This window comes from Carassius gibelio, chromosome A7 (assembly GCF_023724105.1).
Source record: "Carassius gibelio isolate Cgi1373 ecotype wild population from Czech Republic chromosome A7, carGib1.2-hapl.c, whole genome shotgun sequence".
Classification (NCBI taxonomy): Eukaryota; Metazoa; Chordata; class Actinopteri; order Cypriniformes; family Cyprinidae; genus Carassius; species Carassius gibelio.
In genome coordinates, this window is record NC_068377.1 from 21,849,788 (window position 1) to 21,866,149 (window position 16,362).

The following is a 16,362-nucleotide window of genomic DNA, read 5'->3' on the forward strand; positions in this document are numbered from 1 at the left end:
TTTACAAAATATTTTCAAGGCAACCACTGACTGCAATGAAAATAGGAAAAACAGATATCAGTCAGGGGTTTATTTAACTTAATTATATTAAAGTAACTTAATTTAAATGCTAAAAAAACTAATCGAAATAATATGTACTTCCCTCCCTCAATGACTTGTTTTTATTCAAGAACATACAGTACTTCTATAAATACAAAATGAATTGTGGTTAATTATTGTGGTCCAATATTGTGTTGGACAATGGGTGGCCTTTGGTCAAAAGGGTTAAGAACCACTGGTCTAGGGTTTCAAGCTGCTGGCCGAATAATACGAAAAGACTTCATTGATCGGTATCTGTTGTCTTCTATTGGATTTTGCTTGAATTCCACAGAACATAAAGGACACTATTAAAAAAAATGTCAAACAAGATATCATGTATGCCACAAGTAAAGTCTCTTAGCAGTGTTTAATCTTCAGCCATTTCAACTGAACCCATCATATGACAAGACAAAGTGCATCACCTCTCTAACGCAAATGAATCACACTGTATTAAAACATCCACAATTCCATTAGATCTATCAGTTTCTGAAATGGAAACGGTGAGATCAGACAAGAGATCCTGCATGAAGAATGGAGATATGTGAAATAACAGCAGCAGACAGAAGGAACAGACCGACCCTTTAGAGATGGGACCAGCTTTTTAGTTTGATTAGTTCTTATTTCTAAGCTTGGACCAGGACCAAGTGTGCTAAAGCAGCAAGTATGACTTGCACCGAGTATGTGGCACTACATTTAATAACAGAACATACATACATTCAGGGATATGGGTGCAACTTAATTTCACTGGCAAATATGTCTCTCAAGTATCAAATGCATAAATGCTGATAAAACGTAATGGCTGATGTGAAAAACAAAGACATTAACATGTGTGGGCTCAAACACAAATGTGATTACTGAGTCATTTTCCCACGCCTCTGTGATGTCCTGATGGCTTCAGAACTCCGTCGAGGCAGCAGTGCTTCTCAGTTCATCTATAGACTAGAAATGTTAACAAGGAAATCCAGGTTAACTGCTTCTCTCTCATGAATCATTATACAATCCCTGAGTTCTGCTTCCCTTCAAGAAAGACTCATAATCTTTTACATGGGGAAAAAAGCTTCTTAACGGTAATATATTTCAATGGTGGACCTGCCATGATATTACAGTCTGGTAGCAGACTAACAAAATGAACCTTAAATACAAAAAAAGCTGATCTCATCACTAAATCAGCAAACAGCTCCAGTAGTCCAGGGGTATACAATTGTACACCACTGTTCAAAGGTTTGGGGTCAGCACATTAAAAAAAGCAAGTATGCATTTAGTCACAGTTTCCACAAGCAGGACAACTAATAAAAAATAAATTATTCTTGAGCAGCAAATATATAAATGATTTCTGAAAGATCATGTGACACTGAAGACTGGAGTAACGGCTGCTGAAAAATCAGCTTTGACATCACAGAAATAAATAAAATTGGAAAATATATTCAAATAGAAAACAGTCATTTTAAATTGTATAATATTTCACAATATTACTGTTTTTGCTGTACTTCTGAATAAAATAAATTCAGCCTTGGTGAGCATAAAATACTTCCATAAACTTCAACCAACCGAACAGTAGTGTATGTGCAATATAAGAGGTTCAGATCTGTTAATGTAGGACACAGTCAACATTCAAACATTCTGGCTGGTTCTGATAAAAATGAAATGTGTGCAGACATTTTAACCTCAGAAGGCGACACAGTGAATCTCTGATAAGGCGTTGGGAAGGAGAGAGGGAAGTGAAGGTCACGACAGAATGTTACCGATAGAAAGCAGAGATTCAGACTAATTAACCTCTGTGTAATAAAGATATTCCATGTGGGAAAGTATTTATGCTCAATCCTTGATAATCAAATATTGTTGTAGTGATATAGCCACATTCACAAGGGTTTTAGGTGATTTCTAGCAAGTGAACAATGATATTGAATGCAGGAGCTGATTTGTGAAATTATCTGATCACGGATGACAACTAAACACACACACACACACACACACACACACACACTGCAGTGTCTGAGCTGAGGTTGAATCCTCCATGTTCTACTATGACGGCATGAAATCCAAACTTTCTGCAACTACAAGGCTTAACACTTTGTAAGTAAAACACTACCGTTCAAAGTTTTGGGTGTCAGTAAGATTTTAAAACATTTCTGAAAGAAGCCTCGTAGGCTCAGCAATGCTGCCTTTTTCAAAATACATTGACATAACTGTTTTCTGTTTGAAGATATTTTACTTTAAAATGAAATTTATTCCCTGATGCAAAGCTGAATTTTCAGCATCATTCCTCCAGTCTTCAGTGTCACACGATCCTTCAGAAATCATTCTAATACACTGCTTTGGTGCTCAAGAAACATTCCTTATTATTGTCAAGGTTGAAAATAGTGGTGCTGATTAATATTTTTGTGGAAACTGTCATTTTTCCCCAATTGATTATTTGATAAAAAGAAAATTTGTAACAATATAGAATTCATTACTGTCACTTTTCATCAGTGTAATGCATCCTTGCTGAACTAAACAATTTCTTTTAAAAAAAACTTTTGAACGGTAGTGTATATTTACGTACACTTTAAAAGATCCGTTTCAGTCTGACTAAAGCAATCATTTTTCTTTTTAAAATGTCATGTAAACCCTTTTGTCTGACTGAAATAGTTTACACTACATGTGTAAAAATACTGTACTTTATGACTCTGGATGGAAGGCCGTAGGTTGAACCTAGTAAGGCTCACTGTGTTGGCACAAATTCAGAAAAGGGAGGGTGATAAAGGCTTCTCAGTGCACTAACAGAATCTCATCGTCCTCTTCCTCGCTAGTTGTGAGTCTGCAAAGCCTGACACAGTCACCAGGAACCTCTTCTGTTTCTGAAGATTTCCTGGCGTGTCCATGAGCATCTGTGCGTGCGTCCATATGTGGTTTTCCGAATGTAGGAAAGCTTCTCTGCTCCTCAGACTGACCGCTGGAGGACGACGGTGACTCAGGGGAGGAAAGCGGCGAGATGCCCACAGAGGTGTAGCGCAGGAGAGAGACTCCTCGGAGCTCTGCAGACAGCTCCTGCACCAGCCGTCTGGAGGATCTCGACCGGCTTGTGCTGCGTTTGGGGCTATCGGGGGGTCCAGGAGGACTGTGGTCATCTTTATGTTTGGATTTCATTCTCACCCACTCTGAACCTCTGTCATCTTCATCATCTTCGTCCTCCAGAGTGTCGGAGGTGGAGCGGGGTGAGGTAGGGGAGGGCAGAGAGAGGGGAGAGGTCAGAGACTGTCTGTCAGGAAGGCAGAAGGCTTCGGTGTGAGCCTGCAGGGCCAGTCCCAGCGCCACCGTCGAACAGGACGACGGAGTCTGTCCCGTACTCTCACGTGACTCCTCGATGCCATCGTCCGTCGTGTTGTAGCTGTGGAGGCTCAGATCGGGGTGTGTGTTTGTGTGCGTGTGGCCTGGAGGCGTGAGGAGAGGTATCTGACCCCGGACCCGAGAGCCACGGTGGAACAGGCGATTCCACAGACGACCAACTCGCCGCCGTGACGAGGAACGACGAGAAGAGTGACGACGAATCTGCCTTCGCATAGCTGAACGGAGGTTCTGCAGAACAGAAGCCTGAGAGAGAGAGACAGAAAAAAAGCAGGTCATGTCACATTTACCACTGCCTACATCATTTTGTGATGAAAATCCTGCCATTTCAATAGGAATTGGGCATTTTCATATGAGGGCGAAAAAGCCCTTTATGTAAATTCATTGACTAATAGAAAGTTGACTGGATTTAAAGTGACTTTTGTGTAAAAAGTGCTATGTGCAATGCTACACTATTGACTATGGAAAACACACCTGTTTATGTCCACAAAACTTTGCTCAATGTGTTTACTCGTACTTTCTTAATTTCAAATTTGAATCGCAATCCTATTTGCTACCTCAATTCAAATTCAATGTCATATTCACATACCTGTGTTGGGTTGTACACTGGGAAGTCATCCACTGGAGGAATGAGACCTTGAGATATCAGCTGACCATAGGAGGGTGGAGCCTCCCTCTGAACAAACTCCGCCTCTAGTCGGGTCATCTGGGTTTCAAAAGCTCTAGTGAGAAAGGGGAACATAAAAAACCGCTCACTGTTTTATAAAGCTGCTGACTGATGCCGGTTAAAAATGTAAGAAAAAACAATGGCTTTTTAAAAAGGGAAGCTGCTGAACACATTCAGGCAGGATATCTCCTGAGAATCTCCAAGAGCTGTTACTTCACCAGCAACTTTTTGACTGTTTGATGAATCAAGGGTATTCTGTTTTGTCTTTACGAGGCTAACTGGAGAAAAACTGTGTTCATCCATTTAGCAGAAAACAAGGAAAGTCACAAATAAAAAAGAAAGAAAAGATAAAGCCTGACACGATACATTTTTTTTATGTCTTTCATTTTCTTAACATTTTGTTTTGTCTAAACAAAATAAAAGATATATTAAAATCTCTTTTGAAATAAATTAATTTAAAAAAATACACTAAAAAAGAAAGCAGTTATGTTAAACTGTAATAATATTTAACAATATTATTGTTTACTGTGTTTTTTTAAATTATTTTACTGTGATTTTGATTAAATAAATTCAGCCTTGGTAACCATAAGATACTTCTTTCACAATCAATTTATTATATATATATATATATATATATATATATATATATATATATTTTTTTTTTTTTTTTTTTTTTTTTTTACTTTTTTTTTTTACTTTTTTTTTTACTTGTTTTAAGCAAAAACAACAAAACCTAGTGAGAAAACATTTATTTGCCAGCGGGTTCAGACTATTTTGATTCTCAAATGAATATGTCTTTCTTGCTTTATTAAAATAAAAATAAATAAAGTAATAATGATTAAGACATCTTATATAATGAATAACTATGCACTACTGTACATATTACAAAAATCTTGAATAATTCGAGAATCACAATACATTTCCTAAATGACTTTGCTTTGAGTTTAATTTCAGGCAGGAAGAAGATAGAAGTGACCTCACCTGTACTCTCTTGTCCTGAGCGAGTAGAGTTTAAAGGCACAACCCAGTGCGATGACCAGCAGCAGTCCACAGACCAAGCTGCCGATCAGAGCCGCTGTGATCACCTTCCTGGGCACGGATGCAAGACAGTCTCTCTCATCGCTGCCGTCGAGACAGTCCTCCTGCCCATCGCAGTGCCACGTCTCAAAGATGCACAGGTTGGTTCCACAGTGGAAGTTTCCAGGCTGGCAATCAAAGCAGTTTTTCTCATCTGAGCCGTCGGGGCACTTCTTCTGGTTGTTACACCTCTCAGAAGCCGAGTAACATGCTCCGCTGCCACCCTCGCAGGGATACTCTCCTGGCTGACACAGCGGGCAGTCCTCCTCATCTCGCCCCCCGGGGCAGTGCCAGTAGCCATCACAGCGCTGCAGCTCTGAGTAACAGCCCTCGTCTGTGCCACATGGATGTTCACCTGGAAAGCAGTAACCTTTAACCTGCAGAGAGACGGACGGAGGTTAAACATTATTAGCATCACAGTGTTAGCATTAATCATAAACTGTAGTGGGTACAGATTACTTCACAGTTTTGCTTGTGGATGGCTAAATACCTTGACTTGTCATATTGATTCATTCCACAGTGTATCAACTAGACAATAATTTTTTTCACTTTTTGAACTGATTTTTTAAACAGTACTGTTGGAAAGTTCAGGCTCGGTAAGATTTTTTTTATGTTTTATAAAGAAGTCTCTTACACTCATCAGGGATGCATTTAATTGATCAAAATGTAACAACTGTTACAATGTTACCATAAATATATGAAGAGTTATCAATTTTACTGGATAGAATAATTGGTAACAACATTTAAATAAATAAATAAAAAAATTAAAAAGATAATGGCACAAGTGTTTGTGGTTTAGGAAGTTATAATATGAGACGATACTATTAGCATGATGCTGGATGATAGAAGTTTAATTTAAGTTAAGTCCTGGGGTAAGTAGGGCCAGTGGCTCACCTCTTCTTCACATCCTAAAGTATAATTGTACTGTAATTCAAAAATTCAAAATTTTTTAATTTTCCTGTTTTGAACTTGATTTTGTTCTGAAAATTTGAAATAGGCCTTGTTTATGAAAACTGGCCATTGAAGTTTTTATAAAACCGTATTTCCCTGCAACATTTAAGTGTGATGTTAAGTACTATAAGCCCGGTTCTGTAAGGTCAAGTGCAGCCAGTTTTTTTATTTTAATTTTGGTTTGGAATTCTGAAATAATTGAAAAAGTCATCCTGCCATCCATAGTCCTTATTAGGGATGTGGAGAGCTGAAGCCTAACCCAGCAGTTTCTTTTTTTGTTTGTGTGTTTTTTTTTTTTTTTTGGAAAGACATATTTCAAAAGCAGTTTATTTTAGATCCAAAGTGATTATTCATATATATATATAATTTCAATTTATTCCTGTAATGGAAAAACAGAATTTCTGAATTTAGAAATGGCCATCCTGTTTAATATTCTTGTGGAAGTTTTGAAATTTTTTGTTTGACAGAATTCTTTAATTTTTAGAGAGTTCAAAAGAACAGCATTTATTTTGAAATATTTATTTACATAACTGTCTTTAATGTCACAGTTTTTTAAACCAAACTTGTTTAGACATAAAGTCCAGAAACAGCTTAAATGATATTAAGAAAAATAAGCTTTTAACGATATGCTTAAAGACAGTTTTACACTGCAATGATGCAAAGTATTTGGCCAAAACACATAATGCCAAAGCAAAATGGAGAGCACAATTTATTACCGGAAAATGTACAAACTCTGATTAGCTTCACCAAGAATGTGAGACCTGGTAGGTGGCGTTGAATCCGTGTCCAGGGCTGTGTGGTTTGGCGTGGTAGAAGATGCTCATCTGTCCCTGGGACGACTCCAGCAGGGCTCGTCTGTGGTTATTATGGTGAGAGAGACTCTGCAGAAGATGTTCCGCACGCTCTCCCAATCCATCGTAAACACGGACCGAGTCTCCCACACCCAGCTGGAGGTCCACCTGCAGCACCAACGGCTTTGGGTCCTGAAGCAAGAACAGTCAAGCAGAACGCTGTAGCTGATTTAATGCAACCAACAGTGAGAATAAATGAGGCTCTTATCATACTTGTGTGTCTAGGAACCATGTGCAGTGAAGAACTGTGCCAGCGCTCCTGTTTGGACGGAAAAAATCAGGGGAGGCAAATGTCCCATAGAAGTTGACTAAGTGTTTTCCACAAGACGTGTCGGGACAGTGGGCCTCATCGGATCCGTCAGGACAGTCCCGGGCTCCATTACAGCGCAGATACACCGGCAGGCAGCGGGTAGATTGGATATCAGAGCACTGCACCGTCCCAGGCGGACACAGACTGACCCGAGCAGATGTTGGCGGGGCAGCACAGCTCCTCTCGTCTGTATTGTCTCCACACTCGTCCAATCCATTACAGTGCCAGGAACGGGGAACGCACTTACCATTTCCACATAAATATTCATCGTTTTCACAACTACTCTGACCCAGTCGACCTAATGAGTAAAAAACAGACAGAGACAAAGACAGTTTTTTGCACACGTAAACACTGACAGTTTGCTGAAATAAGCCAATCAAATCTACCCACTCTGCAGATGCTGTTTGCCTGGTGACAGCTTAACAAACACAACCGTTCAGTATTATTGATTGAACTGCACCTCTGAGGAAATCACACAGCATTTCACTCCTCACACACACACACACACACAGTGACATTTACACATAGCCCGTGGAGTTAAGTAATGACAGCCAATTATCTCCTTCATCTTCATTAGCTACATATTAGATCTAACTAAATAATCATCAGAGGAGATCTGTCTAATACACACTGACACTAGTGCAATCCAAATATGCACATTATGCAACAAGTGCTGCAAAGCATTAGCATTTCATCACGGCTCTGTGGCCGTACACTATTGATCTGCTAATCCTGCAATCGCCTGGTCAATCTGTGCTTACAGTAAATCTATATGCCACGACAACAGTCTTTGTAATTTACTGGCTCTCTAATGTAGGAACACAACTAAATCTGATGAAACATTGCAACTCAAAAGGAAATGCATAAAGTATGATAAACAACATACACTCCCACAAAAATCTTGTCGCATATTGAATTTATGCTCTGTACTGTACATTATTTCTGTTAGTGACAAGACTTTTGTCCAAGCAAAGTCTGACCTTTCTGTCCTAATTAAATAATTAAAAATCAAAGCAAGTTAAGATTTTATTTTGGTAAAATAAGCGTAATCTAGAGGCCTTTGTCTTTCACTTCTTATTCCAAATGATCAACTAGAAGTAAAATTATTATTTATTGTTCCAACAACTTGAATAGGCGACAAGATTTTGGTCAGGGAGTGTATGCCTAATCAATGGATATTAAACCCTTATACACACATGCATAAAATTTAAGCTTGTTTGGAGTCTTGTTCACCCAAAAATTAACTGACTCACTGGAATGAAAGATTGTACAATACTGTTAAAAATGGGGTCAGAAGGATCTTTTTAAAAATTAAAACAAACAACAACAACAAAAACTTTTATTCACCAAGGATGTATTAAAATATAAAAGTATTAAAAGAGAAATCAGTATATTAGAATGATTTCTTAAGGACCATGTGACACTGAAAACTGGAGTAATGAAGCTGAAAATTAAATAGTCACATAGTGATATTACTGTGTAATATTTAAAATATATTTTACAATTTTACAAGTTTTTACTGTTTTTTTTTATCAAATAATTGCAACTTTTGTAAGCACTTTTAAAAACATTTTCAAAATCTTAATGACTCCAAACTTCTGAACGCTAGTCTAGGATTGTCTACATTTAAAACTTGTTGCATGACAATTACTTATGAGTCACAATAACCAATGACATCTGACACATTGTGAGGCACCAGGTTTGAATCCTTACAAACATAAATTAGATTGGTATTGGCAGTAGGGAAAATGATAGGAAATGTCTTACATTTTCACACAGTTACCATATTAGAAGACTTGGAATATGGAGCACAAGTATTTACCACTTTTACTGTAAAACACAAAAGAGCAGAATGGGCTCTAATGCAACATGTGCACACACTGTAAGTTCACACACCTCGTATGTAAGATAGTCTGAAGCCTTGTGTCTGTCCAGAGCTGTTAGCCTGAGAGTGGAAATAGACCCAGACCTGTCCTCTTGAGGAGATGAAGGGAGGAGGAAGCAGAGAGCCACAGAACCGATCCTCAGCTTTCCATGTGGGGCCGAGCAGCAGCCAGTCGCCCCTGCAGTCCCCCGTGTCCTCCACATCAAAGCTGTGAAAACTGGACACAGCAACACATGGTGCTCAATGCATGGGCTGGAATCTCAGCACTTCCACAAAATACTGCACGTTTCTGTTTGGAAAAAAAAATATTTCAAATAACAAAACTAAATTGAAAAAAAAAAAAAAAAAACTCTTCAAATGAACAAAGGCTTTACCTGTGCTCTTTACATTCAAAATTAGAGGCAGCCACTGAATTTCACAATCCAAACACATATGCTGAATAAATGCAGCATGAACAGTTTTTAAAAACTCAATTAGACTGCATAACTTGAAACTTAAAAAAAAACCCAGACTGTTCTGACTTCAGTTTTGAGAAACTATGCTACATAAAATATCTGTACGAAGCAGGTGGCGCTTACGAAACAGCAGCAATACAGTGTTTCCTTGGTTACCGCTTTAAACAAAGCAACGTAGCACTGCTTTAAAGGGTTAGACCAAAATGTATTTTTGATGCTTCAACAAATTCGAACTGACCCTCTGATGTCACATGGACTACTTTGATGATGTTTCATTTACCTTTCTGGACATGGACAGTATACCGTACACACAGCTTCAACGTAGGGACTGAGAGCTCACAGACTAAATTTAAAATATCTTAAACTGTGTTCCGAAGATGAACTGAGGTCTTACGGGTTTGGAACAACATGAGGGTGAGTCATTAATGACATACTTTAGATTTTTGGGTGAACTAACCCTTTAACATGAATTATACAGAGACAAGATGAAAATAAATTATCAACTAAACTTTTCTAAAGACAGTCAGTTCCCCTCAGAGATACATTCAGATAAACTCCCACACCAATGTATCATGATGTATTCACAAGCTCACATTCATTCCTAAAATAAAATGTCAAATTAACATTCTAAAAAATACAACACAACTTTTATCCAAACATAGCAGAGCTCTTCTTTCTTCTCTTCTCCTTATGTGACCCTTTTATTTGTCTTTTTCATTTTTTTTTTCAAGGTTACATTTGCAACCACACCAAGCCCTTCTGCTGTGAAAATATGCAGTTCTGTTTGTGTAAAATTAAAGCAGGAAATCACTAAAAGAATTTAACAAAAGGAGAGAGTGAAAATATTTTATCTCTCCATCATATGTATTTTAATTTTAAGGTATTAAACAATTTTAAAGATCAAATTTTTATACAGGTTATAATATGCTTTGTAATTAAATGATGGTTAAATGGATGATTTAAGCCATTTTTGTCATGTTACTAAATAAGAAATTAAAACTGTTAAGAGATATTACAGGTGCTTCTTAATCTTGTTCCTTTGGAAAATTGTTTTAATCGATATCATCGCATTTCCTGTTTTCCTGTTTCCCCATTGTGGTTGCTTTTGTGATACCTCCTTAAATTACACAATCAAATTTATTTTTCTACGTAATATAACAACATTCCAGTGATGTAAAAGGAGTGGGAGACCATAAGCAACAGAGAGAGAATATCTGCAGTGGATCTATTATCACATTACACAGATTACAGAGTGCTATCAAAGTACACGCTCACTCACACACACACACACACACACACACACACACACACACACACACACACACACACACTCGAGAGCGAGAGATAAAATCAGCATCCAGTACCATTACAGAAGAATGGGCTATTTGCAGCCAATAACATTACACATCTTATTTCTTATCTCTCTTTTCCCTATATGCTTCCCAAATATCACTGCATAAACAGAGTCTAAACAGTTTGTTTTACAATAATTTAGTAATAAGATGTGTCATGACCATTTGAGTGGCAAAACATGCTCAGGGTCTCCTAAACAGATTTCACCTATTCATTTTATGTTTGTGAGCTGAAATATGATATCAAAAATATTTCACCCATTAAGCAAGAATAATCACTTTATGAAAATAGATGGTGAGAGTTCATTCATCAGAATGCAGATATAGGACTATCACCAATTTATGCTGTGTGACCCAATAACTGCAGAATCTGTTTTAATTTATATGATCAAATTATTTTACTTATTTATTATTAAATTATGATAATGCATGAGTAAATCACAGTATAGACAGCCATATATATATATATATATATATATATATATATATATATATATATATATATATATATATATATTTTTTTTTTTTTTTTTTTTTTTTTTTTTTTATTATTATTTATTTTTTTTGCAATGGACATCAAATATCAGCAGGAAAATAAAACAGACCCACAAAATAAATCTCATCCTAGCGCTAGATGAGTGGGTCAGATTTCTATGTCAGTCTGTCCGAGGCAATTTGAGATAATGTGATTGATCAAGTGTTGCATAAATGCTTCTACTCCAGCTTTTAGACAATGAGTAATTAATGAGTAAGTATGACTTAAAATAAATTAAAATTCTCTTCATCCGAACTATTATCCTTTTCCACTTTAAGGTTTCTTCTATAAAGAACAAATCTCTGAGGAGATGATGTCATGCTTTTAGATAATATCATTAAAGCGGTGACAAAGCCCACAGACACACACATACACACACAACAGTAGCAGGAGAGGCAAGAAATAGTACATTATAAAATCCCTGCAGTCAGCTCTAGTCATGCAGCAGTCTAAGTGCTTTCATATGGAAGACTGCACAGACAAATATAACCTTGCAAACAGGATCATAAACACTGAAACGAAACAACAACAAAAATTTAATTGTTTTTGAAAAACCCTTACATTGGTTTATAACAAATACCATACATTCATACAATTCACCAGTAAAAGCTGCTGGGGTGTCTAACAGTGTGAAGGTTGCTTTGACTAATTGTTGTTCATGAAAAGCAGCATTTCTTGCATGCACAGAGGAGAAATACAAATACCAAGACCGCTTGTGTGTATCCACCTGATTGTGATCACATCTCCGCGGCTTCCCTGTATATTCCAGCTGCAGTTCACTCCAGGCGGGTAGTTGAGGGGCCATGATGGGCTGTAGATCACTCCTCTCCTCTCTGTGTGTAACTCCACTTTACCACCACAGGCAGCTGAGGAACACACACAGAAGACATGTGCATGCTGCTTGTGTGTGGCAGAGTGACTCATGAGTGACCACAGCTGTCACACTGTGATTGAGATGACATCAACACATTACTGCAGGCTTTATGGATCCCTGAGTGCAGGCCAGGTATATATGATGGCAAGAATCTGATTCTCTCAATCAAGAGGGATCAGAGAGAGCCTGTGGATTGCCTGACACATAATACTCAATTTAGCGGGGAGCTGTGTGAGAGTGTGTGCTATTGATTATGAATTTCAACAGAAATACAATAAGACAAGGAGGAAATAGCCTGAGAAGTAACAGAAATAGTCCAGGAAGAAAGAGAAAGTCCAAGTGAGTCTATAAACTAGTCACACCTTTCTTCATCATTTGTGTTTTTCTTTCAGCTATGCTAAAGTCACTTGAAAGAGAAACAAGGAAAGTAAAGAACTGTCTATTTATGGACCTTTAGACATGCATTTCCAAACGTTTGCTATTTTTGGATTTTTAAATAATAATAATAATAATAACAATAATAATAATCATTTATATATATATATATATATATATATATATATATATATATATATATATATATATATATATATATATATATATATTAATATCAAAACATAATGTATTATTATTGATAATTGTATAATTAATTATTATTGACTTTCAAAAAATTAGGAATTAAAGGTTTTATATAATAATATCAAAATATATATAAAAATACATTTTGAGCTGAACAACAATAAAAATATTCTCTTTAATATTTCCATGACTTTTTCAGAACTAGAAATCGCAATTTCCCCTGATACCTGTATGACGTGAGATCCCTGAATATAGATGGCAGCACATCTCTCTCCTCAGCTCCATCCCCAACACTATTATTACCCTCCAGGTCAAAAACACACGCCTCTCATACGCCCAGTCGCTGCTATTACTAGACATAAAATATGATGATGTCTAGGAGCTAACACCCTGTTCTCTGTATGAGAGAACAAGACAGAGATCAGGGGAATCCCAGCATATGAGCACAGATCATTTTATGATCATCTTCACCTCCACTGACTTCCCTAGATACATACAAAACACATTATAATCTTAATCAGCGTAGACAACATATTGAAGTTTACACAGATGAAAATAAGGCTGTGAGGGTTAGACTACAGTCTGTACAATTACATTTTTATACTTCAGTCCCTTACATCCTCCTTTTTATTTCGGTCAAAAATTCAATAAAGTGCTACCCTGCCCAAGGTCTACAACCTGAACTCAAAACAGTCTTCCCCATGCTCTTTTTGCATCTGCTTTGTTACTTTCCCCTAAATTAAATTCTATCAGATCACCTCTACACATAAAGGAGCACAATTTGTTGTTATTGAGACATCTAGCTTTGTTGTTGTTTTTTTATTTCAGAACTACTGAAAACTATTACAGATGAATACAATGAACACCCTCATTGTCCTCATTTACCAGATGGAACAACCTCTAAAGGGAAACGCTGTGTCTATAATCACTCACATTTAGTGGGGAAAACCTGTCTGGACATGGAATATCTGCAGTCAAAGGGAAAGGCCATGTGGGTGTGTGAGGGTGATAAAGAAAGACAGAAGTTCCCTTTGTCTTTGTGTGAGAGACGAAGAGCTCTAGGTGTCACTGGTACTATCAACATGCCCCCATCCCTTCACTGGATACCTTCTCCATTCTCTTTCTGTGCTTCTGGCTCTGATTTGAAAGCATCTTCTCTTTCATCTCTTTCTATCTCTGCTCTATATGTGGTTGTATGTTGAGCATTAAAGCTGACCTCTACAGATCGTGTGTTGCTCAAACAAGCCTAGAGTGCTGTGTAAGAATAGATTATGGGTGAGATAAGATGCCCAATGCTTGGCAGACTGTGAAAGCATTGCTGTAGTTTTAGTTTCAATGCCGTCTAGTTATGCACATAGATTTTATGCTCAAACAGATGCTGAGGAAGTAAAAAAAAAAAGACTGTGTCAATTGATAAAACAGATTATCAGATCATAATATAGTGCAGGTTGTGTTTTGTTGGACTGGTTTGAGCTGGTCCCCAAGCCCATAAGATGCTGCTGCTCAGTAGGTTTAGGTGTGCTACCAGTCTGACATACTGAAAAGTGTCCCAAACCTTTCTAAAACCAACTAATAGACCAGCCTGGGACACCGCGCAGCGAACCTTTTTATAGCGTGGTTGGTAAATGGTATACGTAATGTTCACATTTTAATCACGACAAGGTGTGTGGAATTGCACGTGAACAGCCACATCTGCTGCGCAATAATACACATTTGTTAAAAAATAAAAAATAAATCACAAAGTCAGTCGGTCTTCGAGGAGATCAGACTGATACCGTCGTGTTTATAACCGCTATGACAACAAGCCAAACGATCTGTCCTCGAGTCTCCTTGTGTGTGTGAATGCTGCGAAACCTGCGCGCGCCGCTTAACCTTTCTTTGTCATCGCTGCCATTCGCATACTTCAGCCCACAATCACCTGCCTGAGGTCTGAATGAAATAATACTTAATATCATCCCGACATGTGGGCTGGAAAAAGGTACAGTGCAATGAAAAGTAAAAGCTTGACTTCTGCTTTATCAACCGTGCACCTATCCAGTGGAGTGCACAGACCCCCGGAGGGCAACACCCCCCCCCATTTTATATAAATATATATATATATATATATATATATATATATATATATATATATATATATATATATATATATAAATAATTGTCATATATTTTAAAGAATATATATATATATATATATATATATATATATATATATATATATATATATATATATATATATATATATATATATATATATATATATATATATATATGTTATAATATCACAATCCTAGAAGTCCACTTACCCACACAGACCCAAGCCCAGCGTAGACAGATGCATTTCATGAGGTAAAGCCGAATCGCACCGATATTCTCCATCATCACCATCATCTTCTGGTCGTTCACAGCTCAGGTCAGTTCCTCTGAATCCAGACCGATTTTGCAGCGCATCTCATGTCGGTTTCACGCGTACGCTCGATATAACGTCTTGCACGAGCCTCTAAGCATCATCTCTGTCACTTTCTCTCTCTGGAGGGAAAGGCAGAGAGAGACCTTCAGAGGAGGGACGGGATTGGAGGTGGGAACAACACAGGACTGATTCTTCGTCAGTGAATGAATTGCTGCTCTTGGGGCTCTTGCGATCACTAAGCCTTTGACTTTATTACACATATATCACAACATCGTTTTCTTTCTGCAGTATATCTTGACCAGTAATAATATTGTTCCAGTGCGTCTATATAGTTCCACAGTGTGCCAATTATGTAATAATCTCCCAGGTATGGTGAAGCTTCTGTCCATGTCGAAAACTACTGGAGCGCATCTCATGCAAAATAACACTGTCTGAGATCATTATTCAAAACACCAACATAACATGATGCTGATGTAAACGCCCAAATGTTTAACTTAAATGTAACATCTTAGGGCAGAAGACTGGGGACACTCGTGTACAATGTTTTAATGTAATCGTGTAAACAGACAATTTTTTTTTCATGGTTTGTCTGGGGCACTTACCAGCTGTCAGGGACTGTGGCAGTGAAAGCCTGCACTCTTGTGGACGGAGGGATGAATCGCTGGAACCCATTGCGTGTGAACCATTTTATTATTTAAATGGTTAGCAACCATATACAGTAAAAGAAACACAATTAGCGTCATTTTAAATATTCCTGCACTGACTGATTTCAAAACTCAAACGTTTTTGGTTATATTCTACAGCGTACATACGACTTTCGCGGTGCATTTCCATTCGCCTTAGTCAATTTTATATCCAATGTTTTAATTCATATGTTGTTATTTCGTTTAGTTTTACGTACCTAATAGTATGGTTGTGTCTTCATGGTGCAAAAGGCACCGCTGGGATTCGAACCCAGGATCTCCTGTTTACTAGACAGGCGCTTTAACCAACTAAGCCACGGCGCCGCCGTGTGAT

General features: G+C 37.6%; 1 protein-coding gene and 1 non-coding gene across 2 annotated transcripts; both read right to left on the bottom strand.

Moving 5' to 3' along the window:
* Positions 1 to 431: 431 nt before the first annotated feature.
* Positions 432 to 15,957, bottom strand: LOC128016836 (low-density lipoprotein receptor-related protein 3-like). Its single transcript, XM_052601667.1, has 8 exons — positions 15,242 to 15,957; positions 12,213 to 12,351; positions 9,155 to 9,360; positions 7,162 to 7,556; positions 6,859 to 7,080; positions 5,051 to 5,523; positions 3,992 to 4,124; positions 432 to 3,648 (listed from the first exon to the last, which is right to left on the bottom strand). The coding sequence occupies exons 1-8, from the start codon at positions 15,324 to 15,326 to the stop codon at positions 2,827 to 2,829; spliced, it is 2,475 nt and encodes an 824-aa protein (XP_052457627.1). The 5' UTR covers positions 15,327 to 15,957; the 3' UTR covers positions 432 to 2,826.
* A 321-nt stretch (positions 15,958 to 16,278) lies between these two features.
* trnat-agu (transfer RNA threonine (anticodon AGU)) lies at positions 16,279 to 16,352 on the bottom strand. Its single transcript has one exon. It is a non-coding gene; the product is annotated as a tRNA-Thr (tRNA).
* Between the last annotated feature and the right edge of the window lie 10 nt (positions 16,353 to 16,362).

Excerpts from the sequence above, each read along its gene's own strand:
- LOC128016836 (XM_052601667.1), bottom strand. The coding sequence starts at position 15,326 with ATGATGGTGATGATGGAGAATATCGGTGCGATTCGGCTTTACCTCATG. Across the intron at positions 12,352-15,241 it reads CTGGGCTTGGGTCTGTGTGG|CTGCCTGTGGTGGTAAAGTG; the intron begins GTAAGTGGACTT and ends TGTGTTCCTCAG. Across the intron at positions 5,524-6,858 it reads GATTCAACGCCACCTACCAG|GTTAAAGGTTACTGCTTTCC; the intron begins GTCTCACATTCT and ends GTCTCTCTGCAG.